The 25826-nt window shown below is 51.0% G+C and overlaps 3 protein-coding genes across 5 annotated transcripts in view; 1 reads left to right on the top strand and 2 right to left on the bottom strand.

Annotated features, from left to right (window-relative positions):
• Positions 1 to 3654, bottom strand: part of XPO5 (exportin 5) — a 29940-nt gene extending 26286 nt beyond the window's left edge. Inside the window, exons 1-6 of one of the 2 annotated variants that reach the window (XM_027641426.1) lie at positions 3514 to 3654; positions 3127 to 3248; positions 2414 to 2486; positions 1679 to 1816; positions 1194 to 1376; positions 216 to 257 (exon numbers count right to left, since the gene is read on the bottom strand). In XM_027641426.1, the coding sequence (XP_027497227.1) occupies positions 216 to 257; positions 1194 to 1376; positions 1679 to 1816; positions 2414 to 2486; positions 3127 to 3248; positions 3514 to 3618 (663 nt within the window). In that variant the 5' untranslated portion in view covers positions 3619 to 3654. The remainder of the gene's footprint in view (positions 1 to 215; positions 258 to 1193; positions 1377 to 1678; positions 1817 to 2413; positions 2487 to 3126; positions 3249 to 3513) is intronic. The other variant, XM_027641427.1, reaches the window with a different exon arrangement.
• A 222-nt stretch (positions 3655 to 3876) lies between these two features.
• POLH (DNA polymerase eta) lies at positions 3877 to 13335 on the top strand. The gene is made up of 10 exons (XM_027641691.1): positions 3877 to 4031; positions 4116 to 4250; positions 4337 to 4548; positions 4949 to 5118; positions 8265 to 8368; positions 9241 to 9360; positions 9966 to 10089; positions 10546 to 10611; positions 11283 to 11446; positions 12235 to 13335. The coding sequence occupies exons 1-10, from the start codon at positions 3895 to 3897 to the stop codon at positions 13091 to 13093; spliced, it is 2091 nt and encodes a 696-aa protein (XP_027497492.1). The 5' UTR covers positions 3877 to 3894; the 3' UTR covers positions 13094 to 13335.
• Positions 13336 to 15388: 2053 nt separating this feature from the next.
• GTPBP2 (GTP binding protein 2) overlaps positions 15389 to 25826 on the bottom strand; it is an 11601-nt gene continuing 1163 nt past the window's right edge. For both annotated transcript variants that reach the window (XM_027641623.1, XM_027641624.1), the window contains exons 2-12: positions 23699 to 23725; positions 22889 to 23073; positions 22474 to 22582; positions 21735 to 21932; positions 21278 to 21452; positions 20423 to 20642; positions 19851 to 19986; positions 19394 to 19452; positions 18473 to 18644; positions 18068 to 18232; positions 15389 to 17646 (exon numbers count right to left, since the gene is read on the bottom strand). In XM_027641623.1, coding sequence (XP_027497424.1) covers positions 17449 to 17646; positions 18068 to 18232; positions 18473 to 18644; positions 19394 to 19452; positions 19851 to 19986; positions 20423 to 20642; positions 21278 to 21452; positions 21735 to 21932; positions 22474 to 22582; positions 22889 to 23022 — 1566 coding nt within the window. In that variant the 5' untranslated portion in view covers positions 23023 to 23073; positions 23699 to 23725 and the 3' untranslated portion in view covers positions 15389 to 17448. The remainder of the gene's footprint in view (positions 17647 to 18067; positions 18233 to 18472; positions 18645 to 19393; positions 19453 to 19850; positions 19987 to 20422; positions 20643 to 21277; positions 21453 to 21734; positions 21933 to 22473; positions 22583 to 22888; positions 23074 to 23698; positions 23726 to 25826) is intronic.

Genomic DNA, 25826 nt, shown 5'->3' with positions numbered 1-25826 from the left:
AGTAAATTTAAGGTAATTAGCTTGTGTCCCAAACATTTAATAAACGACCCACCTTATAAATATGCTTATCAATTAACCCATCATACTTATAAGCAGATTATTATGGTCTGGGGGAGTTGTCTGTCATCTACTCCAGTCTCAATGTGCAGACAGGTAAGTGAACACCAACCCCTCAGAATTTACCCTATGGATAAACATCCCAAAGATCTGCTAACCTGTGGAGTGGTGAGGACCTCTTGTTCCTGGGGTGCTCCAACCTTGCCAATCAGAAAGATTCCACTGTTAGCAGAAGCAGCCACACTTCAGAGTCTCAAGCATTGCAATGCAAACCTTACCTGGAAATGCATTTCAACCAGAGTACAAAACACACCAGGGTCGCCCACCCACCACCAGGAACTGCACTGCTCTAAAGGGGAGTTTGTTCAGCCTCTCAGTGCATCAGGAAAATTACAGAAGTCAGGCAGGAGAGGGTTTTTCTTTGCCTTCCAGTTTCACATTTAGTATAACTGGATTTTAATTCACAGAAAAAAAAAAGCACAAGATATACACCTAAGCAACTTGTTGCTAGTTTGGTTTCTCAATTGTGCTTCACTCTTAAATCTACTTCCTTCTCACAGGAACATACTGGGTTAGAAACTTTCTTCACCATCCATCACGACCAAGCTGCACATCTGACTGTAGGTAAGAATTCAGGAAAGAAATTCTCTATACACAAAAGGGAAGAGCACTCCTCACCACAGCTCGACATAAAAAAGGGCTTCCTAACTTGAGCTCATGGAGAAAAGGACCAGAGGCCCAGATGCATGTTGAGACATCAGAAACTCACATGCATTTTGGTGCATCACCTCAAATACACCGCTGCAGCATGAGAGCAGACACGAGTCCAAGTCTACCTGTTTCTGCCACAACCACACCTTCATTTTGCTAAGCCATACACTCCTAGTGTCAGCAGAGCATTCCAACAGTAAGGATGAAGCACACATCCGTTCAAGCCATTTACACTAGCAATACCAAACTATCAACACTAACCCCATCAACCTGGTGTGTTCGGTCTCTTTCATCACACCAGCTTCCCAGGCCACAGCATATCCTACCTCACAGTGACAGCAACAGATTTCACAGTTTCTGCATCTGCTTCCCCAATACCTAAATACCAGCAGCACTGACTGAGCCCAAGGAAAGGAAACTCTTACCACGCATCTGTACTTGTTGACGTTCTGCTGCAGGGCAGTTACTAGGAAGCTGAAGATCTTCTCCATGTTCTGGGTTAGAGTTTGCTGGATATCTCGTCGCCGCTGGGTAGGCAGAGTTTGAAAAGTCACCACATCCTCTGCCAAACGTAGGAGGATGAACATCACCAGTTCTGTCTGGGTTTCCTGATGTCCCAAAATAAAATACGCTCTATCAGCACAGTCTAAACATTAAAATCTCTAGAGGCTAACACAAAGATGTGGAGAGAAAGCGAGCACGCATGAAGATACAAGTCATAAGTTGGGAAAACAAGATAGGAGGATGGTCCTCTCTCTGTCAAAGTCATCTGTTAGAATAGCTTAATCTTACACGGATTTTTGAGTCCATCATCAGTCTGCCTCACCTGACCATTAGTGAGTCAGGATGATGGAAGACTGAACCCCACACTATGAGCAAGCGAAAGAGAACAGACAGTTCTGACTCATACCCCTTGCTTGGAAAGGGTATCCAGCTCCTTTAGCATGTCAGGCCAGTACTGAGGCCATTCACGCTTGATCATCTCCACCACAATGCGAGACAGAACATCCTTAATGTGACTTTCCTCCTCCAAGATACTTTGAGTTCCCTGTGACAGAAAGGGCGCAAAGTTATACAAAACAGCAAAGATAAGGCCTTTATAATTCTGACCTGGGAAGCACAGTGTCTGCAAATATTGCAAACCACAGAAACTAAACACAACAAAACAAAACACAATATTGGGCAGCTCTTTGTTGCAGCTACCTTAGATGACACTCCTACACTCCCAAGCATCCATAAGTAGTGAATTCTGGAAACTAGAGGGATTTTCCTCAAAAGAAGGTCACTTGGTCACGAGAGCAATCAGAACAACAGAAAACATGACTAAGAATAATGACTTTAGTATTCTTGCAAAGGATAAGAACATCCAAAGTTACTGAAATTCCTCCTAAGAAAAGAAAAAGTACCTTACACAAGTTACACAAGCCTCACAACTTCCTGCCATGTGAGGTGACATGGTTATTCACCTGACAAGACAGAGAAAAGCACTGAAACAACTGGAGTTGCATAGGGAAAAAGGAATAAAATGCAGAATTTAATTCAGGTCCTCTATGCTAATTAACTGGTGTATTTTTTCCATTTGCTCCCACATTTTATCTTCAAGTGAGAGAATTTCAGAGATCAGCATGGGGTAGCAAGTACTTACACTGGATATGAGGCCCATGACATTGTTCTTTAGATAAACTTTTTCTAGGCGAGGCATATTGTTCCAGCGGTATCTGTTAAAAACAAACAAACAGGACACCAAGTCAAAACACTTGTAAAGATCTCTGACTGGATTCTCAATGAACTTTTGCTTGGCTTCTTTACCTAAACTAGAGACACGACAGCTCCCTGCCTCTGCCAGCACCCAATCCCTTAATGAAAAGGCTGAGTTAAAACTGCTGCTGGCAAATGGGCGTGCCCCACCGAGGTCAACAGACACAGCAGCAAAAGCACAAAGCAAAGCACAAAGCATCAGGTCTATAGAGGCAGCAGAGAAAGGAATCTCAGAACTGAACTAATACAAAGCCTCTTTGTTAGCACAAGGCTAATGACAGAGAACACTGCAAAGACCTACTGGTAACCCAGTGGGTTTATTTTCATCTTGTGATGTCAACGTGTCTTAGAGTTCTGTAAATTAACCTTCCCAACCTGCCTGAAAGCCAGTCTCCCCTCTCCTTCTTTAACAGAGGAGAAAAGGATCAAAACAGGACAGCAACTGTCCTCTGATGCAGAACAGTCTCCCTGCGTCCTAAAAGTGTCTCCCCGGCGCGGGAGGCGCCGGAACGGGCGCAGACCCCACGCCAGCGGCGAGGTGGCGGCAGGTCGGGACTCTTGGCCGGCCCGGAGATGCGGGACGAGGACGAGCCGCCTTACTTGACCACATGCTCCAGGATCTGCAGGCCGAAGTGCCGGACGATGGCCGTCTGCGTCTTCTCCGCCAGCTTCAGCCCGCAGGGCACGCAGATGGGGCACTTCTCCTTGAACTCTTCGCAGAACTGCGGGAGGGAGAGAGGCCGGGACACGCAGTTACACACCGGGGCAGGAACTGGCAGCCCTATCCCCGGAGCAGTACGCCCGGGGGCAGCCGCCCGACCGTCCCGCCGCCTCCCCCTGCCTGCCGACGGCTCCCAGCGCCTCAGGGGCTGCCCGGGACTTGCCCGTCCCCGTTCTCGCCCAGCCCGGGGCCAGAGGGACGGGGCGCCCGCGTGGCCGGAGCCCGGCGCCCTCCCTCCACCTGCCCCTGCCCGGCCGGGGCGGTACCTTGAGGGCCTCCAGGCGGTACCGCTGTGTGGACGCCGGGTCCATGATGACGGTCACGGCCTTCACCAGCTGCTCGCAGAGGCCGCTCACCTGCTCGGCGGACATGGCGGCGGCGGGCGCGCGCCACCGGCCACCCACGGGCGGACGAGCGGGGCGGCCGGGACGCGACTCCCGCGCATGCGCCTTGGGCGCGGAGAGGACGGCGGGGGAGGCCCGGGCGCCGCGCGCCGCCGGGGCGGGGACAGGCACGCACCCTGCGAGAACTACAACTCCCGGCGTGCCCCGCGCGGGGAAACGACACACCCACGACTACGGGTGCCGCGGGGCGGGGCTCCCGGTCATTCACCCCGCCGGGCGGGAGCCGCTGGCGGCGGTGGCGGGATGTCGCGGGGCCGGGAGCGCGTGGTGGCCCTGGTGGACATGGACTGCTTCTTCATGCAGGTGGAGCAGCGCCTCGACCCGCAGCTGCGCGGCCGCCCCTGCGCCGTGGTGCAGTACACCGAGTGGCAAGGCGGCGGGTAGGTCGGCGGGGCGGCCGTGGCGACCCCGGCTCCCTCCCCAGCGTCCCGCCGCTCCTGCACTGCCCTTCCGTGTCTTGGCAGGATCATCGCCGTGAGCTACGAGGCGCGCGCCTTCGGTGTGTCCCGCGGGATGTGGGCGTCGGAGGCTCGGGCGCTGTGCCCGGAGCTGGCGCTGGCGCGGGTGCCGCAGGCGCGGGGCAAGGCGGACCTCACTCGGTGAGAGCGGGAGCGGGTCGGTGGTGGCGGCGGGGGGCTCCTCCCTGCGCGGGGCGGCGGCTGAGCCCGTGCCCGCCGCCCGGCAGGTACCGGGATGCGAGCGCGGAGGTGATGCAGGTGCTGTCGCGGTTCGCCGCCATCGAGCGCGCCAGCATCGACGAGGCGTACCTGGACCTGACCGGCACCGCCCGGGACCGGCTGCGCGCCCTGCAAGGCGGGCCCGTGCCCGCAGCGCTGCTGCCCAGCACCTTCGTGCAGGGACTGCCCGGAGACCCCGGCCCCGAATCCGGCGGGAAGGGTACGCACCCGGACCCGCTTCGCTTTGAGGCTTTACAGCGCAGCGAGAAAGGGGCACAGTGCCACTTTGTGCTATCCTCTGCCCCCCCTGCACCTCCCCACACCCCTGCCGTCCCCCGCGTTCTGTCCTCTCGTGCTGCATCGGTGACGCTCCCTATGCCATCAGCAGAGGCAAGGCTGCTTTATCTCCCCCTGAAGCAAGAGGGTGGTAAATGGGATCTTTGTTATCCCCAGTGCATGGATTTTAAGGTGCCTGCTTCTCCTTCCTGTGGTTGGCATGCGGTTACAGAATCCTGTGGCTGCTGGCTGGGGCTGGCTGATGCTACTGGTCCCTTTGCTGGGCTCAGCAAGGAACACCCATGCTATGTCCCCTTGTGGTCCTCTTTGTGTCCCTTTCCTAGAGGAGCTACGCCAACGTGGCTTGCACGAGTGGCTGGCGTCACTGTCTTTCGATAACCCTGATTGTCCTGACCTGCAACTGACCATGGGGGCGGTGATTGTGGAAGAAATTAGAGTGGCTGTAGAAGAAGCCACCGGATTCAGGTGTTCAGCTGGCATCTCGCACAACAAGGTACGTGCATAACATATCAGCCTGATTTCTTCTGAGTAGTGGAATCAAAATATGCTGTAGATGCTCTCCTATACACACTTAAGAGTCTCCTCTAGAAGATGAGCCAAGTAGGGAATGCAACCCTGTGTGATCACACCTTCAGAGAAATTTTAGGACATCGGGAAATGAGAAAAGTTGTTATCCCAGAGATGTGGCCTATCATTTACTGCCTGGATTCCTGGTGTACCCTAATGAGTGAGCTCACTAGGAACAAAAGGGATTTAAGTCCCCCAGAAGCATTTTCTGTGAAAAACCCACAAGCTTAAAGCAGGTAATCTCCACCTTGAGTTTCTGGCAACAGTGGCTGAAGCCAGAGAATGGTTTTTACTGACACAAATTCCCAGCAACTCGGAAGAAGAGCAGCACCAGTTTGGGACACTGAGGTGGGCTGGATTGCTTTCCCCCTTTCTGGTCAGTTGGTCTGTACCCCGCTGGCCATGCTTTGGGTGATGCTCAGCCAGCTGCCGAGAGCAGCCGCAGGAGCACTTGGTGCATGACAGCAGCTGCAGAAACAAACGGACTCAATGCTGCAGCTACAGAGGCTTTCCTGTGAGGTGAAACACAGGGTGGTTTGCTGAGAGCACCCCTTTCATTCTGCAGAAAAGGGGCTTATCTGTATAGGTATGACTTTAAAAATGCAGACTCTGACTGAAAAAAAAAAAAAAAGACCAAACAGATGCTTTGGAGTTTAAGGAAGATAAATTTAGTCTTAGACTGCTGCAGAAACAACTGGAACTATCCCCAGCTGTACACAGGTACTGGAGCTCATTCTGCACCAGCATACTTTGAAACTAGAGCAGACTGTGAGGCAGAAATGAGCTAGCTGAGGAAGATCACTGGTGTAGCAATTTCCAGTGGAAGGGATGTTCAATTTTTGCCTTTTTACTCTCTTTAATCAAGAATAACAGATAACATCCCTGATATTCCTAGCAGCTCCTCTCAGCTTCCATTTTCTATGGCCAGCATTTTAATTTTTTTAAGGGAGTAAGGAAATTTTGATGTACTGTGTTATCCCTGAAGAACTGTGTATCTGCAGCAGCAAGCACAGTGCAGAGATTACCAGAGCCTACAGGTGGCTGTGCAGACCAGCTCACCCCTGTAGGTGCAGAACGAAACAAGTGCTAGGGGCTCTCAGCAAACCACCAGGAAACCTTCTGTAGCTGCAGCATCAAAGTCCGTTTATTTCTGCAGCTGCTGTCATGCACCAAGTGCTCCTGCGGCTGCTCTCAGCAGCTGGCTGAGCATCACCCAAAGCGCGGCCAGCGGGAAACACACTCACTGACCAGAAAGAGGAAAAGCAACTGAGCCCGCCTCAGTGCCCCAAACTGGTGGTGTTCTGCCTCCGACTTGCTGAGAATTTGTGTCAGTAAAATCCATTCTCTGGCTTCAGCCACTGTTGCCAGAAACTCAAGGTGGAGATTACCTGCTTTAAGCTTATGTTCTTTCTGCAGAAGACTCTCCCAAGGGAGTTTTCATCCCAGTGTGGTAACTTGTTAGACAGAGTACACCAGGAACCCAGCTGATACATGAGACCAATCAGCTGAGCTATTTGGAAGCACCTGGAGGATAATGGTGTGGTTTTGTCAAGAACCATTAGTGTCAAACTGATTTTATGTGCCCTTTTTGACGGCATAAGTGGCTGAATGTTCAGGGGAGACTGCAAATGTGAGGTGTTAACCTAACACACCTCACCCTGAGCTGCATAAGCTGATGATACTGTAGCAAAACATGATATGACTGAGGTTGTCTAAAGGGCATGCATCTAGCTGAAGAAATTCTTGCTGTTTCCCATAATGATTTTATTCAGTGAATTGCACTCAAATTAGGATGTTTAAAGTGGGATCCTCGGGGGATCTGTCTGAGGTCTGCTAAGAGCCAATATTTTCACTGAAGCCTACAGAGAGGGAACAGCTGTATGAATTCAGGTGATGCTAAGCACAGATGGGGCTTAGGGCTTGGGCTGTGAGAGTTCTGAGGGATTAAATTAGAGTTGAAAATTCTGGGCTTGAAAAAGCCCAGAAATAGTCTGAAATCACCAAACAGTGCTTCTTGTGCTCCTCACAGACTTTTTGTGGTTTACAGAAAAGCAACCAGCAGGCTTTTGGCTAAGCCACAGTAAGTCAGAAAGTACCCTGGAGTTATTGTGGACAAGCAACAGGATGAATCAGTAATACGAGTGCTCTTGTAGAAACAGCAAATCCTGTTTCAGCATGTGTGGTTTATGGAAGGTGTCAGAAAAAGTAAATTGTTTCTCCCTGTGAAGTCTCAGTGATTGGTTCGGCTTGCAGCACTTACTGTGGGTAAACTTGGAAGAGCGTCCGGTGAAACAAGAAAAAACAGTAACTGGACATCTGAAAAGGAATCTACTTTGTCTAGAAAAGAATTATAAGCCTGAAAGACAGGCTATTAATAAAAGTCATAGTTCAATAGGCAGGCAAGAGATCTTGCTTACTTATAGGATGTGTGGCAAAGCAGTGAAAGAGGAAATTATTAGACTTGCTCAAAAAAAGCCCAAACACCCAGCTAAACATATTTCAAGCTGGTCTGTGTATTCTTGATCCTGTGGTAGCTTAGAGTGGGAAGGGGAACTGTGTGGCAGATAGGTTGGAGAACGTCCCTTCCAGGCTAGCAATTCTGCATATTTCAGATTTCCTTTTGTGGATCTTGCAGAGAGAAGATTAAAATAGTGACATTGAGAAGAAGCAAAATAAACACAGAAGCTGAAGGGGCGAGACATAGTGAGAGACATAGCCTGGGGAGTATTATGGGGATGCTATGGAAGCTCTAGAATGCTTGCCTGATGGAAAACTAAGCCAGCCAGAACAGGTGAGATAGACTGAGATCCCCTAAGCTACCTGGAGCAGGAGTCCAGCCCTTTGCTGAGATAGAAGTCTGGCACCAGCTTTGCTTCCAGAGTACCCAGCCAGTGCATGTCACCTCCCAAGGCAGATACTGCCTGGGAACAAGCAATGGTGTTCTTCAATCTTCCTAGCAGTTATCTGATGGCAGCTCTTAGAGGTGATGCAGCACAAGCCGTTGGGTAGAGTCACAATTAAGTCAGTGCATGGTGTGTAATAACAGGGTTTCCACCCTCTTCTCTGTTACAGACACTGGCAAAACTGGCCTGTGGGTTAAACAAGCCCAACCGCCAGACATTGGTGTCGGCACGGTTTGTGCCGCAGCTCTTCAGCCAACTGCCCGTCAGCAGCATGTAAGTACTGGGGAGCTGCCTGCTCTAGTGCAGCTTGGGGCTGTTCCTGGCCACCTCAGCACAGAGCAATTTGATGCTTACTGATAGCAGCCAGCAAAGGCTTTGAACTCCACAGTATGTGCTCTTCAATGCTTGCAGTAATAAATAGGGGGAATCCTGCCAGTAATCCCTCGTGGCTGTAAATGACAGTTCAGGAGGAGTGTGCTTGAGAGTTGCAGCCCTGGTGGTGAAGCGACCACAATCCACGAGCCCATTAGCAGCCTGTGGGCATCCTTTCCCTGGGAAGGACTGTGCTTAAGATGATTGCTGGGGTGCAAAAGTGTAAGCCAGGAGCAACGGGGGGCAAGGAGGCTGTTCCCCAGTGTGACAGCTGTGCTCCTGGAGAACAGATGTGGTTTGGTTTTGAGCATCCATTGTGCACAAATACTTGTCCTGGTGTAGGGAAGCATTACTAGCACCACTTGCTCCAGAAGAATAGATCCCTAATCCTGCTTTCCAGACCTGCACTGCTGTTCTCTGCCTTCACTGTCTTGCTAGGGACAGAGGGGGTTGTGTCTGGGAAAGAGGGGGGTGTGTCTGTGTAGGAGGAAGTGGGGCACATGTCAGGTATTCCTCAGAGCATGGTTTGGGATCAATTTTTGAAGATAAAGCTGAGGGAGAAGCACTAAAATAGGGTGAACCAAGGAGCAGTTCCTACCTCAGTTCCTATTGTCCTTTTATTGTGAGCAGAAGAGCTGTTAGGTGCCAAGAGTTCCCTATTGTCCTGCTAGTTCTTGAGTGCTTCTAGCTGTCCTGATTGCAAGAAGACTGGTCATAGTCTCCACATGATACTTCATTTCAGTTTTCTCTTTTTCTTCCTTTCTCTTTCATAGCCGTAACCTGGGAGGCAAGCTTGGCACTGCTATCACAGACATCCTGGGAGTAGAGTACATCGGGCAGCTGACACAGTTCAGTGAGATTGAACTCCAGACTCACTTTGGAGACAAAACTGGGTAATGATAAACCACTCACCACAACTTGGCAGGAACTGAGACTCCCTTTCAGTCACAGGTGGTTCTGCTGTTATTAGGAAGGTTGGAAGGTAAATCTTTAGTGACATCTTTGAGAACACTGGTCTGGCAGGCCCACAACAGATTTCCAGTCTCACTTCTCCCAGGCACCCTCCTCAGGATAGTGTTTTGCCTGTCAGCCAGCTCCTCAGCCTTCCTCTACAGTGTCCAAGGATGGGACAAAGCTGTGGAATGGCTCCCAGCAGGCTTGGAAGAGAGCAGTCTTGACAGTCCCATCACAGAGGAAGTTACAGGGCTGGACTGGAGCCTGAAACACCACTTCTGTGTCCAGAGCAGCAGTTGAGGTGCCCTGCAGACTGGCGAATTGTTGCCACTTCAGGAAGAGGTGGAGGAGTTGTGCTGACAGGCACTTATGGCCTGAAGGAATCCAGGCTGTTCAGCTGCGGCTGCAACTGCAGAGCTGAGAATGAAAGGCAGAGTCACAGCTTGCACAGAGCTGAAAGTGTGGCTCAGCAGAAGGCTGACATGGTGCCCAGTGATGCTTGTCTGTAGCTGCCTTCACCTCATGCTTTCTTTGTGGCTTTCAGGTCCTGGCTCTATGACTTGTGCAGAGGAATTGAAGAGGAACCTGTCAAAAACCGGTACCTGCCCCAGTCTATTGGCTGCAGCAAGAATTTCCCTGGGAGGACAGCCCTGGCCACACAGAAGGCGGTAGGAGAAGCCTACACGTAGCACAAGGCTTGGCTTTCACACTGGAGAAGATAAGAACACTAAAAACTGAGACTAGCTTGCAAAGCTGCTTTTCTGTGCAACTGTGCCCTGAAACTGAGGGAAGATGCACTTTACCTATTAGCTGGGGTGAGGTTCCCACTGAGCTGTAGGAAGATGGAAAGAGAAATCCAGGACAGAGGACCCAGATTACTTGGCAAAGTCTAGTAGTAATGCTGCAAAGCTTGTGTGGTATCTACAATGCCCTTGCCTGTCATGTTGAATCCTCACCTGGACTGATTTCTCCAAGAGTACTACAGATGTGGGGCCTTGTGATAGTCTGTGTCCGTTCCAGTCTGATCCCCCTCCAGCATTCCCCGCTTTGAGGAGTGTTGCTCTTGTGTTGTGGCAGTGCTGGGAGCAGAGGCCCAAACTGTCTGTTACTTCTGTTTTGTCCAGGTGCAACACTGGCTCCTGCAGCTGGCCTTGGAGCTGGAATCCAGACTGAACAAGGACAGGAGCCAGGTAAGGAGGGGAGGCACAGAGACAGGAGCCACGCAGTGCATTTGCACTGTGAGTGGTTTGCAGGAAGTTGAAGGTGGTGTGTGGCAAGGGAGGAAATCTGCTTGCCCACAGATGTGTGCCTATGTGCTGAGGCGTCCCAAGCAACAAGGTGTGCAGGAGCATGGCTGGAAGGATGGTTTTGTCTCAGAACACTGCAGGGCTAAGCTCGAGCCTTGTCCTGTGCTTTAGGATGCAGGGACATGAAAGACGCTGCACCTTCCTCCTGGCGCACTGCTGCTCCCTTACAAGCCCTGTGCTGATGTAGCTGTGCCTGTGGGCTGTGGGAGGAAACGATATGCTCCAAGCTGGATGGTGGGCTGCAGGCCAGGGAGAGAGTAATCCGCCAGCTTTGGCGCTGCAGCAGTGCCAGGAAAAGTGGCGCAGCTGCCTTTGAGGGAAAGCAAGGCTTCCCTCAACTAACTGCTTCCCATGCTGTGTGGCACAGCTGTACAAGCACTTGCTGTTGTGTGTTCCATTCCTTGGCGATCAGGCCGAGCAGAACACACTGTCCCACCGCACTGTCGGGCGGTCACGCGGGGCTCCGGGCAGGGGACGGTCCCCGCGGCCGTTCCTGCCCCTTCCTGCAGGAGTCGCTGGAAGCACAGCTCATCTCTGCTCTGTTCTCCCTGCAGAACCGCCGCGTGGCCCGGCAGCTGATGGTAGTCATCCGCCAGCAAGGGGACACCCGTGTGTCGCGCTTCTGCGCCCTGTCCCGCTACGACGCCCAGAAAATGTGCAACGACGCCTTCACCCTCATCCAAAACTGCAATGCGGCTGGGGTGCACCAGGCAGCATGGTGAGTGTGGGACAAAATGAGTCACCTCCCTGTCAGGGCTGGTTTAGCTGTGGGAGGTGCTGGCTGAGCCAGAGACCTGTGAGAGTTACGCTGGGGAGCAGGGAAAGTGATTCCCAGCACCCTCCCGGTGGCGTGCAGCAACCTCCTATCCATAGGACAGCTATGAGAGCCTGGCCTTCTCCTAGCCCCACATGTGGCAAGACACTTCTGACTTCTGAAGCTGATGATTGCTACCAGCTGGGGGGTGTCCAGCTGGAGCGAGGCTGTCCTGGCCCTGCTGGGCTGCAGAGGCCTTGCTCTCCTACCGTAAGGACAAAGGTGCTTTTTGGGAGCAGGTCGTTGGGGCAGAAAGGAAAATGAAAGTACACAGCTCCCACCTTCAACATTTCTTCCTTCCTTCTGCTCTGCTGTGAAGGCAGGAAGGTACTGTCCATTAGGCTCTGACAAGGCTGCTGCTCTCTTAGGGCCTTCTCATCTTGTCCCACAGCAGCTCTGTCCTGTCGTGGACTGGAAGTCCAGGCTGGCAGTTGTCTGCCCCTGCTCTAGTGCCCTTCCCTTTAGGAATTGCTGTTCTGGGAAGAGGTTGTCTACTCTACCCAACGCACCCTGCTATGTCTGCTCTGGAGGTAGGAGTACTAATGTTTTGTCAGAGGAAACGTCTCTCCCACCTCTTGCCAGACACTACAGTTCCCCCGTCTGTGAGTGATTTATGTGGCTTGAAGTCTCACCTCAAAAGACTTTTGCTTCCCAGGCTGATGTCTGAGCTGATGTTGGTCTGTCCTGTGCAGGTCTCCACCACTGATATCAGTTCATCTCTCAGCAAGCAAGTTCACAGAGCCTGCCACCCTCTCTGCAGGCATCGCCACCTTCCTGATGGGTGACACCCAGCCTGATGGCACTGCCACCATGAGCCAAAACACCACATCTTCTGGGAGGGCCAGGGTCAAGTTCTTTAGAAGCCCAAGCAAAGAGCATAGGCAGAAGCCAGCTAATGCTATTGAGTCATTCTTCCAAAAGGCAGCAGAACAGCAGCCATTACAAGCAGCAGCAGCAGCAACCAGCTTGCCCACTGCTACCACTGCAGGGTCACCTGTGCCCAGCTCCCCAGAGCACCAGGAGAGAGCTGGTGTTAGACTTGCCTCTGTGCAGTGTGACCTGGAGTCCCCTGTGAAGCAGAGTCCCAGTGATGCCAGCCCTACTTCTCCTTACAAGAGGCTTCCTTGTGAGAAGCTGCCATCAGAAGCTACACAAACACCCTCAACTCCACCCAGCTCCAGGACCCTTCTGAAATTACAGCCATCTGTGGAGGGAAATGAGCAGAATTTGCCACCCTCTCCTGAGCTTGTCCCGCTGCCTCCTGCCTCGCCAGGAGACCAGCAGTGCTGTGATAAGTGTGGCCAGCTTGTGCTGGTGTGGGAATTCCCAGAGCACATGGACTACCACTTTGCTCTGGAGTTGCAAAGCTCCTTTCTGAAGTCCAGTGCTGCCATGGCTCCAGCAGCAGCTTCCAACCCACAGGCTGAAGGTTCCAGGTCTCCTGCCAAGGCGAAGAACAAGCCCAAAACTCCAGCAGGATCTAGTGCAAAACGACCCAAAGAAGGTGTGACAAGAACTTTAGATTTTTTCTTTAAGCGCTTACCTCCATAACTCCCAGCCAAATTAGGTGTTTTTAAAGACTCGGTGTTTTTAAACAATCAGTGTTTTTAAAGACTCGGTGTTTTTAAACAATCAGTGTTTTTAAAGACTCGGTGTTTTTAAAGACTCGTGTTTTTAAACAATCAGTGTTTTCAAAGAATTGGTGTTTTTAATCACAGTTAAAACTTTTTATACTGCCTGTCAAGTTTTAATGCAGAAAAGTCTAATAAATTATCTCTACCCCACGTCTAAAAGGAACTGGAACTTGTGAATTGTGTATGATGTTAGATGTACCCAGTTTAGCTGGTGGCAGCTAGCTTGCCTCTGCCTGCTTGGTGCTACTAGAAGCTGCATTGTACTCTCACCCACATCTCTTGCCATAGGTATTTCCATAGCATCACTGCTCAGTAATTCTATTCCTCCTGTAAAAGGCAGCCACAATGGCTTATCCCAGGGAATCTCCAGCCAAGCATAGGCTTGAACTCCTTTCCAATCACTCAGTGTGAAACCTTCACCTTATGGTGGTTCTTCTGTTGCTGCATTTGCAGGCCTTGCCCTTACTGTATAAGTTATATATGCTAGCTTAGCCCTGTGGTTCCTTCTCCCCTCCCTACCTGGAAGACTGATTTTTATTCCCTCCCTTTTTGTTATAGATGGTTTTGCAATTTCGTCTGTGTAGCAGTCTATTTTGTGATGCTTATCACCAGCTCAGGAGCACACAAGACTACTCCTACCATAAGATTTGAGGAAGCAGTAGCTGCACAGGCATACTTTTTGGTGGGCTTTTGGAAATGTTGGTTTTAATTCCTAATAATTGCTGTAGACACATAAACAGTCTACTGCTAGAGTCTTCCTGGAAGGGGACGTGCCAGAGTCACACAGCCCACTGTGAAAGCTCTTCTCTGCCAAAGAAAGTGTATAACCACGTTTTTCCTCCTTCCCAGACTCTTGAGTGATACTAGATGCAACTTGTTGACAGGTACCTGTTCTGACTGTGCTCTGCCAAATGACTTTTTCAGCTCTCTGGGCCACAGTTCACATCAGAGTGGCTGCCCCAGCGCCCCACAAATTACACAGCCAACAAAGCAGAACATTGTGAAGGGACAAGTAGGCAATGAGAGAGGGTGGGAGAGGCTCCAGGGCAAAAGCAGTGCTTGCCCTCAGCTGCCTGGCAGGGCTCAGCTCTGTGCTACACCACAAGCTGCCCGGAGCCCGCCAGAAGCACTGCTGCCAATAATTTGAACTTGGTTCCTAGGGAAGGGGGAAGGAACGTGCCACGTCAAGGCAGCACTGGGTGGGGTTAGGAAACATTGCATGGAGTTTCATCAGCTGCAGGCTTCCCTTCCTCGGGGAAGGGGGGAGGAGAGCCTTGAGGCAGCAGATAATGATGCAAACTGCAGCTCTATTTGTATGTGCTGTTTTCTGGACTGTACCATCCTAATTGCAGCTGTTGAGCTGCTCTCTCCTTCCAGCTGACAGCCTGTGCTGGGAAGGTGCTACATTACTGGGGGAGTGTCTCATACCTGACGACACAATTGTGAGATTTCAAGAAACACAGGAAGCTCATTCTGGTGCATGCAGCTCTGCTGGTAATCATCAGAGGAAGGAATTATGGAGTCACTCCCACTAATGACAGTCAGAACGTTTCAAAGTGACAAGTGTTCTTAAGTCCTCACATAAAGAGAAACAGTAACCAGTCTGGCAAGATTGCCTCATGCTCCTGTGACAGTGGTACGTCTCATTTCCAAAGTACCTGGCAGGACCAGACTCTGCAGATGCCACTACCTGACACAAAAACAAGTTTAGAAGAGGCAAATCCCTTCCCTCCACAGGGAAGCCTTCCTGCCTCTGCTTTTTCCCAAGGGAACAACCCGTTCTTATGGAGAGAAGGCAGTCGCAAACCCCTTGATAAGGTCAAAGCTATTTTAAAAACAAACCATCTAGGTTAGATGTGTGCCCTAGAAAGCATCTCTTTAATTAGGCTCTGGGGGAATTTGTGACTGCGAGGAAGCTCTCACCACAGCCGGTTCCGCCCACAACAGCACGAAGTGCTGTGCTCAGGGTGACGTGGCTGCCTGTCACCTCAGGCTGCACGCCCAGGCTTACTCAGATAAGCCGGGAGCGCAGGGTTGTAAACAGCAGCGCGCGTGCATTCCTTCCACACCACGGACTGGTATTTATAGGAATGAATGCAGGAAGCTTAGGAACGGGTGAAGGGTAGCCATCTCCTACTGTGATTCAGCCCCAAGGGCAGCAGGGTAAGGGCCCAGCTCCACCCTCACTTATTGTACAACTCAGACAGCAAGCTCAATAAAACATCTTTATTCTGTACATTTATATATAGATGCTTGGGGAACAGGGACAACCCCCAGCATTAGAAAAATTCAAGACAACAAAACAGCAATTATGAAGAGCATGGCACCAAGAACAGTCATGCCACAGATGGCAGGGATGAGGTGAGACCAGCCATTGGCTGTTTCAGAAAAGGTCACAGCACCCCATGCCCACTTTGGAGCAGAAAACACCAGGGCTGCTGCAAAGAGCTGGAGCTCCCCCTCCATACTCCCCGGTATCTTTCTTTGTGACCCACTAGCACCAAAGGGAAGACTGGCAGCTGGGGCCTGCAGGCATTGGTGAAAAGACTGTGTCACTGGAATACCCAGCCCACTGCCAGGATGGGAAAAAAAGGATCGTTCTTGGGCAGTGACCCTGAGCCAGCAGCTCCTTTTTCACTGCTGGGCTGATAGGGATACAGCAGAAGTTTCAGCTGGATCAGTGCTTCCTCCAAGGGACAGGTCACTCCTGAGCTGCCTTCCCTTCATTTATACCACCATTTCACCGGCTTCCCCACACCTCAGCAGTCTCTTCACAGGGTGCAGCCGCCCCCTCCTCACCTGCCAGAGCCCTTCCCACTGCAAAGTGCGGCTCTGCGATGCCCACGGATCTGCACAGCCCCACAGCCAGTGCCTGTGCCAGCAGCCCAGAAGCAGAACTTGCTCTCAGGATGGCAGAAGGGCTCTTTGGGTGTCCAAGTGCTATCACAGGCCCTTGCCCTTCTCTTTGGTCAGGGCTAGCAGGCCACCACGCCACGTGGCAGGGCTGGCTGAAGACCTGTTGCTCACAGCAGACACATTTGGTCTAACAGTCAACAATAAAACCAAAAGCCTATGTACAACTTTACAGACCTTGTTGCATCCTCCAGGTTACACAGGAGAGCTGCATAACAGGGAGTGGGAGACAAATGTGTTCCACTCTACGTACAGAGTCCTTGCTGGCAACATCAGCTTTCCTCTGACAACAACCCCCAGTGGCAAGGGAAAGAAAGGAATTCTTCCTCCAGGCGAAACAGAAATATAATCATGTCACTGTCAAATCACATCTAAACAACATAAGTCACCTGGTTTTGTGTAGCCTGTCCTCCTCACACATTAAGGCAAGTGTGTGAGGAGCAAGCTGGGCTGGGAAAAGCCACACCAGGGAGCCCACTGCAAACCACTGCTACCAATGTGCAGATGACACCATCAGCTGAACATCCATGGAACAACCTGCTCACAACAGCACAGGCCCAGGCCCTGCTCTGCTCCACAGAATGGCCTCCCATTCAGCTGCTGCAAGGAACAGATGCAAGTACAAACTGTCTTCATGACATTATTTCAGGAGGCTGTGCCACTCAGAGCAGCCACAGCTTCCTAGGAGTCAGAAAGCAGGATGCTGAAGAAATGTGTACATGTGAGTGAGGAACATGACATTTGTCCAACAGTAAGACACTCAGATTGGAATAATGCAAAACCAACACACAAATGGACACACAGCAGATTAAAGCCAACCAAGATTCAAATGGTTAAAAAGTGTCCTGAATGCATTCTGAGAGGTTCAGCCAAGCCCCTGCAGTAGGCAGCATGGCCTCTTCCATCCTCTGCCCAGAAGGATGTGCTGCAGGATGACTTGGGAGAGGACTGTTATCAACCCAGTGCTCAGAGAGCAGAAATGGGACCAAATCTTGTGTCAGAGATGGGAAAACGTCCCTTTGTTGCTCATCTTCAAGGGCTCTGCTCCTCCCAACCAGCAATTTTCAAACAGTAAACAAAGCCAGAACTTGCCTGCCCAGGTCTGCAGGTGCCTCTGATCTATTCTGAAGAAGGGCAGGGTAACAAGAGCTGCAGGCGATCTGGAGAACATGCTTAACTTGCCCCATGTACGGTATTGAATGCGAGAGACTCTCCCAGGCTCCATCTCACAGTGCAGAGGAGGTACATCCACTCTAGAATGGGACAGCAGCAGCTCCAGGCATCTCTCAGAAAGCCACAGGAGCTCCCATCCTTCTCCCCAGGTGCTGGTGAGTGGAGATTTCTCTGACCTGCTGGTAGTCAGAAGCTCAGCTGTCCAAGCCCCAGGGACTCCTCCAGGCCATTTTCTTTGGTGGTGATGGCTTGGAGGTCAGTGACATGCCCAATACCTTTGGTGACTCCTTCACGGAAAAGCAGTTTGGCTCCGATCTTCAAGTATTCAGGATGCTTGATGAACCTGAAACAGACCACTGCCTTCTCTCCTGTCCGCAGCTTGTCCTGAAAAGAAAAATGGGAGAGCTTAGACCTACCTCCCAAACCAATGCATGCAGGAGAGATGCATGTGGATGGTAAGATAAAGCAAATGAGCAGGTTGCTTTCCTCAGACTGCATGGCTTGAGCCCTTCCCATTACTGTACGCATATGGAAGGACAGGAAGATACAAGCTCTGGAGAGTTCACCTCTATTCACAGTCTTGCTGTAGTTCATCGTGCTGTTTGTTTTGTGGGAGGGAATTCTTTAACATGTTGGGAGGAAAAGCAACCAAAGGGGCAGGATCAAGGGATGGAGTGTGTTCCTAGGAAGAGACACAGCTACTCAAAGTAACAGTAGCCCCTAGCTTTACTACAGGGCATGGTGGAATCCCCAAAAAAACCCACAGGGAAGGTTCATTTTCCTCCCCTTCCTTCCTATGGCCTACCTTTCCGTGGATCTTCTCTACGATAGCTGTCTGTCGCACATTCCCCACATGCACCGTCACCTGAAACCCCTTCCGGAAAGTTGTGGCATGGAACAACAGCACGATCTCGGCTTCAAACACTGAGCAGATGGTGGGGTTCATTTCTGGGCTCACCATTACCATGCCCTGCAGAACAACCCAAAGCTCAGACTAGGTAGGGCCAGTCCCCTTGCTTCTGAACAGCCCGCAAAACCACAAACACATCTCCACTCCGTGACTGGGGCTACATCCCATTCTCAGCCTTGTACTCATCCTACTTTGTAGCTTGGCCATTTCCTCCCCTTCATTCCCACCCTTCCAATGGGGGATCTCCAGGGAAAGCCTCCAGTCCTGCCCAGTGAACAACCTGGCAACAGCAGGACTCACCTTGCGCAGCAGGGAGCGGTCAAAGGGTCCGAGGGCCAGAGTGGCTGCCTGCCCAGCCCGCAGCACACGGCAGGCAGAGCGGTTCCGTTGGATACTGCACACCTTCAGCCGGAGAAACTTCCCATCATCGGTGGGACCAACCACCAAGTTCTCCCCTTCTCGGCAGATCCCACTGCCCAGGGCAGAAGAGCAGGACACAGTTCATCAGGAGACAAGAAAGACATTTCACCCTCCAAGATCAACCTGCACAAATTCCCCAGCACCAAGGAAGTGAGTGTCTTTGGACTATTATCCGGGACCAACTAACAGGGATACAGAGCTGGTGAGAACAGGGGTTTCTTACAGCAGGGAAAGCCACACTATCACTCCAAGAGTCTCAGGTATAGATAGGGGCCATTCCACCCACAGTGCTCTGCCACACTGCATTGTTTCTGGTGGAGAGACTTCAGATGGTGCCTGTTCTGTGTGGATGTGCTGGTAGCCAAACTGCTCTGATTGCTCCCGGACATGGAGGGACAGCTGCCTTTTCAGGGGGAAGCATGTAGTTAACCCCTGTTGGAATGGGAGGATTTGCCCACTACATTCCCTCCCTCTGCTTGACGAAGGAGGAAAGCAATGCCTTGGGATCATGGCTAACCTCTGCCAACTCTGGATTCCTGGATGCCTTCTTTCAGCATGCAACACAACACATTCCTAATCCAGCAACTTTAGGGCAGACTCTTTGCTTGCCACCATGTGACCAATGGTCTGCTCATGACACCTCCCAGCACCCTGTAGGGCTCTACCCTCACTTGGCCCAGTCACCTGGCAGCAGTCAGGACTGAGCCTCGCCCAGCTTCCACCTCTGCAGTGGGGCACTCTACCCTTGAGGGAACTCCAGCAACCAGTCACATCCACACTTGTCTGCCTGGCCTCACTTACCTCGACAGAGTTCCTCCCACAACAGTCCCCACCTCTGGCACAGTATAAATTTCATCAACCTGCAGCAAGGCGACAAGAATAAGCTGCTCAGACAGACAGCTGTGAAACAGCACTCCAGAAATGAAGACAAGCTGCCTTCCCCTTGTGTGAAGGAGGTGAGCTCTCTGCTGGTCATCAGACACTGTCTAGGGGCTTAACCAGCTCCCACTACCCTCCCATTAGAGGAATATCTGCCTTTTAAGTGGCAACCAGAGAAACAATCTTATCCCTGAGACAGACAGCCCTTGGTTAGGACACAGCCCAGCCTACCACATTTTTCTCAAGGACCGAGTCCTTTCCTTAATGTCTTCCAACAGTCCAGGAGTTCATGACATCTCTACCCATGGTGTCCAGATTCCCCAGAAGCTTCTCCCATGGCACAGCAATGACTGCAGTATCAGAGACTACCTTTACGCACCTGAAATTCTGTAAGTTGCTGCATTAATTCCTCCTGCTCTTTACTGTTGGTCAGTGGAGGGAGGATGTTGAGGAAGACTTTTAAGAGATCCAGGTTCTCCCCAGAAACACTGGACAGCGTGAAGATTGGGGTGATGCTGTCAGACACAAATAGACAGAAGTAAGCAGAAGGCCAGAGTGAAGCTGCGGGAGGTTTCTGGGATTCTGAATCTACTGAGATCAGCAGGAGGACAGAGACTACAGTGACAAGTGGCTAAAACACGAGGGCTAGGTACAGCTTTGCAGTAACCCCTGCCTCAACAGTTGGTTGAGGCACCAATCCCCTGCCAGCCCACACTTCTGTCATGCAGAAGTAACTCCAGTGCAGCCTTGGGCACCTTCTGCTCCCAGAGCCCAGAAAAAGGTCTGGGAGGGGAAAATGCCTTCTGGGAGAATGCAAAGGTAGGAAGCTTGATGAGGAGCTGAGATTTTCAAGATTTGGTCAGCTCCCCTTGTGGTTGCCCTTCTCCAGCTCTGCATGGCAGCCTTGTCTGAATTGCCTGCTCCTAGAAGAAGAAAGGAATGGTGCCTTACTTGGGAGATTGTGCAAACTGTTGTGCTGCAGTAACAGCGTCATCGTCTGAGTTCACAAGCAGGGGGAGCTTGTTGCAGCCTGGCTGCTTCAGGATTCTCTCCAGCTGCTTCACTGTCCGTTCCACGGTGGCTTTTGAACACAAGTCAACTTTGCTGATGACAATGAAGAAGGGGACCTTGAGGGCCATGGCCAAGCCCAAGTGCTCTCGCGTTGTGCCCGCTGCAGGAGACAAGTGAGAGCGTAGGTGCAGCAGCAGTCATCACTGTTGCTTGTTTATGTCACGGCTACATCTCCTGGCCACCCCACAGGCCCACTCTCGAGATTTCCCTGTAACTGCATAGTCCATCAGGCAAAGAAAAAGCAAAATCACTCTTTTAAACAAACCAAACATCAGTCTAGAAAAATAAAAACCACAAAGAATTTTTGTGATTGATCTGGTTGTTTCAAAAAGATGCAGCAGTTTTCATTCTTGGGCTAGAGTTTGCCAGAAAACAGCCACAAAAATGTCACAGATAGATGTGGGAGAACTCCAGCTGCCTTTTTACAAGGCTTCAGGATTCAGCACCCCTAAGTATATGTCAAAGTTGTTTTTTTTTCTGACAATCATAGCCCCAAATTCCAAAAAAAGCCTTTCTGTCCAGGATACAGTTTAATGTAGTCTACAGTTGGTAAAAGGATCCCAGCTCTACTCCCCTCCCAGGCACTCATACACACTGGCTTACAAGAAATCAGTAAAGGTTTCCAGACTAATATTTTCTTCTGACAGCTGTTTGCAGCAAAAAAGGACCCACTCCCACCATTCTCAATTTTCTTCACACACTGCTGTTCATCCATGCAGGCAGGGCAACACTCACCAATGCCAGTGTTGGCGCTAACCACCAGCATGGCAAAGTCTGGGCAGTAGCTGGTGAGGCCAAAGATGGTTGTTTTCAGATACTTGTGGTGGCCAGCCAGGTCAATGAAAGTGATCATTTTGGAAGAACTTTCACAGATCTCTTCTGCTGTCCTGGAGTCACTGTAATTTACCACCTGAGGAACACAAGGAGTTGGTGAGAGAGGCAGCCCCAGCAGGGAAGTGAAGAAAACCCAGCTCTTATCTACCCACTTTGATCTCAGAATCAGTAAGGAGAGATCATCCACCATGGGTGTAACATACAATGTCTGTTGCAAATCGACGAGTAGCACTCAGGTTCAGCCTAAGGGACATGGAGTTGTGCCACCTCTCTTCTCTCATGTCCCACTCACAGTTGTAATAGGAGGGTAGTCCTATTCTCCTCCAGCTTTCTGAGTTCAGCAGCCCACTCCCCTCACCTCTCCTTTGCTGTTGAAGCCGAGGATCTCAAAGCTGATGCTTGATGTTCTTCCTGACTGGATTTCATGGAGGTGTCGGAAGAGGTTGAGGCGTGCCCTGCCCCGCCCATTGTCCAGCTCTCCTTGTGTTAGTACACCCAAGAGTGTTGACTTCCCTGAGTCCACATTTCCCAGCACAGCTACTCGAAGGTCTAAGAACTACAGGTAAAAGAAGAGAGAAATCATGAAACTTAATCACTGCTGTGCTGCGTGTGCATGAGCACTACATCGCAGTGGAGATGCACCTCAGAGAGCATCCCTAGATGAGGGACACTGTGCAGTGTAATCTTGCTCAGATTCTGCTCTTGGTCCCAGCAAACCACTGCCCAGCAGACGTGATACACCCTAGAGTTGTGATGTGACACACCAGCCTTTGATATCACAAAAAAAGCCATTTGCTACAGCAGGACCTCTAAATCCTTCCTTGTTTGCACACTGGCCTGCATCAGAACCACTACCATAGAAATGAAATAATTTTTCACCTCTGATCCAGGCAATCTCCCCCACTGATACCAGCCTCAACCACAGTCTTGGACACAAGCAGTGTTATCATCAAGCCTCCCTCTGGCAGCTCTTTAAAGCATCTGCTATGGGCCAATCTATGACCTCTAGGGTTTGGGCTCCCATCCCAAAAGGAAGCTGATTGTATGAAGCCTTTAAGTCTCCAGCAGGAGAAGATGTCCAAGTCCCAGGTCCCTACCTGCTGGTTGTCAGGCACCTTTCGGACAAGCACCTCTGTTATCTTCCTTGGAACGTCACTGTCGTAATCGACCTCCCTTTCCCGCAGCACTGTAATGTCAGCCCCAACCCTGCCACAAAAATGAAAGGAAGGAGTGAGACACACTTGTACTCAACAGATCTTGCACCTCTACAATAACAATTGACAAAGAGAGTGGGATAAAAGGTGGTGATAGCAGGCAAGAAGCCTCAAGCTTCCAGACAAAAGCCCTATAACCTCCTTCATAACCTCCTCAGCCTCATGACAGAAGGAATTCCAGTCATACAGGGACTTTTTAGAATGGAGCCACTGGCCGCCGAGCAGACTCCTGGGGCTGAGCCTCTCTGCTGGAGGCTGTTGGTGCTTGTGGGCCCTGCAGACAAAAAGGAACACGTACTTCTCTGCCATGCGGCGCAGGGTCTTGAGCGAGGCGCGCATCTCCTCCTCTGAGAGGCCCACCAGCAGCCCGTTGTCCTCCACGCCGATCTGATAGACAGCCTCACCGCGGCCCTCCTGCAGGCGCCACTTCATCTGTGTCACCAGGTGCTCAAAGCGGTACTGTGAGGGGTTCACCAGCTTCAGCTGTTTAACAGAGGGGGAGTTCCAGTCACAGCCTGGATTCAGAGGGAATCTAATTGCCCAAGCCAGCAACTCACAATACTATGAAGCAATGCTTCCAACTCTGACCCACCTCTAGAAAGCACAGCCTGTGTTACTGTCTGCACAGAAGCTATGGGACAGGTGAGAAAGGGTTTCACAAAGTGCATACATGTGGCAGAAGAACTTTTCTGCATTGTGACAAAGGGATCTGCACCCTGCCTGCTGTGGGGGTAAAGACAGCACTCTGGGACTCATCTGTGATAGGAGCCAAGTAGGTGCAACTGAGAGCAGCCACAGGGAAGTGGCAAATCATTATCAGGGACACCTGCAGCTCTCTCAAAATATGTACATTTCAGGAAAAACACAGTGGGCCTCATCTCTTAAAACAGATTACTAAAAAGGAGTACTGAGATCAAACTCTTCAAGCTCAGCATACTGGGTATTGCTAGACACAGAGACAAAGAAGATGACTGGTAGTTCCTTAGTAGAGTGTCCACTTCTCCGTCCCCTCCTTGTCCATGTTATCCATAGGCTGTCTTCGGTGAAGTTACTCACTGCAAAATAACCCTCTGGGAGGAAGACCTTCTCCAACCTCAAAAAGACTCACCTTGTACTCGATGTTCCCATCTTCTGCCTGGTCAGAGAATGAAACAAGACAGAAGAGTTAGATGCTGTGCCCATGAGGACTTCTACAGGCACCAGCTGCCCAGATACTCTGCAGCTGGTGCTGAGGATTTCAGAGAGAGGAGAAAGTGGCAGAAAGAGACTGTGTTAGCTCCCACCCTCTCCTGTCATTCCTTCCTACACTCAACTAGAACTTTCCTTATGGTTTGTTTTTGCTGTTTGCATCCCACATCATGAGCACCAGAGGACAAAAGTAAAGTGGAACACAGGGGTAATACTGTCAGGGCAGGGGGGATTTTTTTTTTACTGACAGTAAAGAATAGGGCTAGGCTAACAGTCACACAGAGAGAGAGTTCCAGTTTCAAAAAGGCACAGGCTAGCATATGATTTAAAGTATCCCCCCTCACCCATCCATGACCCACAAAATGCCACCAACAGCATCCCACTCCCACCCTATCCAGCAGCTTCCATTCACCCAATGTGCACAGAAATAGGAGACTGGGAACAAAAGTCACTGCCTCCTCTCCTGCATACTGATACCCTCCCTCACTCAATTAGTTTTTCATTGACTCCTTTACATATCCTTGTGTATCTTCTCTCTACAAGAAAGGACTACAGACATAAAGAAGCAAGGTAATGATTTCTTTGAAGTACAGCAAACTAGTCACTGGCCTGGCAGTTCTGGAGTACCAGACTTTATTGGGACTGTCTGTATGCAATGTGTTCAGAAAAACTTTCCCAGGAAGGGCTGAAGTCCAACTGGGTTGTTACAGAAAGGCCCAGGTACTCCTCAAGCACACTCCAACCACAACGCATTCCAATTATCCAAAGACAGTGTCTAGCTATACTGAAGTAATTTTCCCATTGATTTGGTACGAGAGAAGAGGATGAAGAAAGGGCTGGAGCCTGCAGGAAGCCACGTACTTTGTCAGATTAAATGGGGCTGGCAACAGTAAGCACTTCCTTTTCCTCTGGACACCTATTTGCATGTGTTTGTAGAGGGCAATAGCCGTCTCCTTGCCTTCTAGCTCAGCTCCTAACCACAGCAGTGCTTATGGTGGCAAAAGGCCAACAGAAGTTCTCAATTGTCAGCTCAGCTCTCAGGCAGCAGAGCAATGCAGTGAGAAAAGGGTACTTGTGGAAGGTTTTCCTCTCTTACCACCTTTCCAGTTCTAAGAAAAACACATTCACATCCTGCACTGTCCTCTAAATAAGGGGGTGGGTCTCCTTCAAGGCTGTCGAAGAATAGAAAAGCAACAAGCCTAGACTTGCTGGGGCACACACTGCACAGGGTAGCCAGTGACAGGAAGCTGCATTGAAACCACAGAGGACTGTCCAGCCTCCAGCTGAAAGGAACAAGAACTAAACTGTGGCTGCAGGGCACAGTCCTGCCCATGGAGAAGATCTAACAGTAGCAAAGAGCTGTTTTCCCTTCTTGCCAAGCATCACAGCCTTGCCTTGTGGAAGGACTGCTCCCTCCCAGCACAGGCTCTTATATATTTTACAGAAAGCTCACTGACTGGGGCTGAGCAATGGAGTCTGGGGCAACGTAACTCTCTCCATAGTGTCAATCCTCTTAGTTCGGTGCCAGCTGCCTCAGCGAACCACACACCCACTTACGACCAATGCACTTTTTCCTGCTGCAAGAGGCAAGTGCCTCACACCCTGTCAGTACCGCCTGCATCCCCACGTAAGAAAACATTGTCAAATTAGCTGGGAAGGGAGTCACTAGAACCTGCTGAGTTTGGCAGCTGGAAAGGGATTTAGACCCACAGATCATTCTCTCAGGGAGAGATGTGAACGGGATGCTCGGGACTATGAGGCATGCAAAGCCTTATTTCTGAAGCTATGTCGCTCCCAGACAGCAAAGTGCCCACAGACGGACGCCAGCCAGTGGGATACTAATCGCGGACAGGGTCTGGCGGACTGCGCGGGGAACTCGCTGTCACCGGAGGCACAAGAGCTGCGCGAAGGAGAGACCGAGGCAGGTGGGCACACAGCTCCCAGGGCTCCTGCCAGGGCTGCTGCCGGCCTGACCCCCGCACGGCCCCGCACCAGCACCTCCAGCCTGACCCGCGACCAAACCTGCGAGGCCCGGGCACCGACCAGCC

This window comes from Corapipo altera, unplaced genomic scaffold, assembly GCF_003945725.1.
Source record: "Corapipo altera isolate COAL_440 unplaced genomic scaffold, ASM394572v1 48b, whole genome shotgun sequence".
In the NCBI taxonomy this organism is placed as follows: domain Eukaryota; kingdom Metazoa; phylum Chordata; class Aves; order Passeriformes; family Pipridae; genus Corapipo; species Corapipo altera.
The sequence above is the reverse complement of the archived record's forward strand: the minus strand, read 5'-3'. Positions and strand labels throughout refer to the sequence as shown.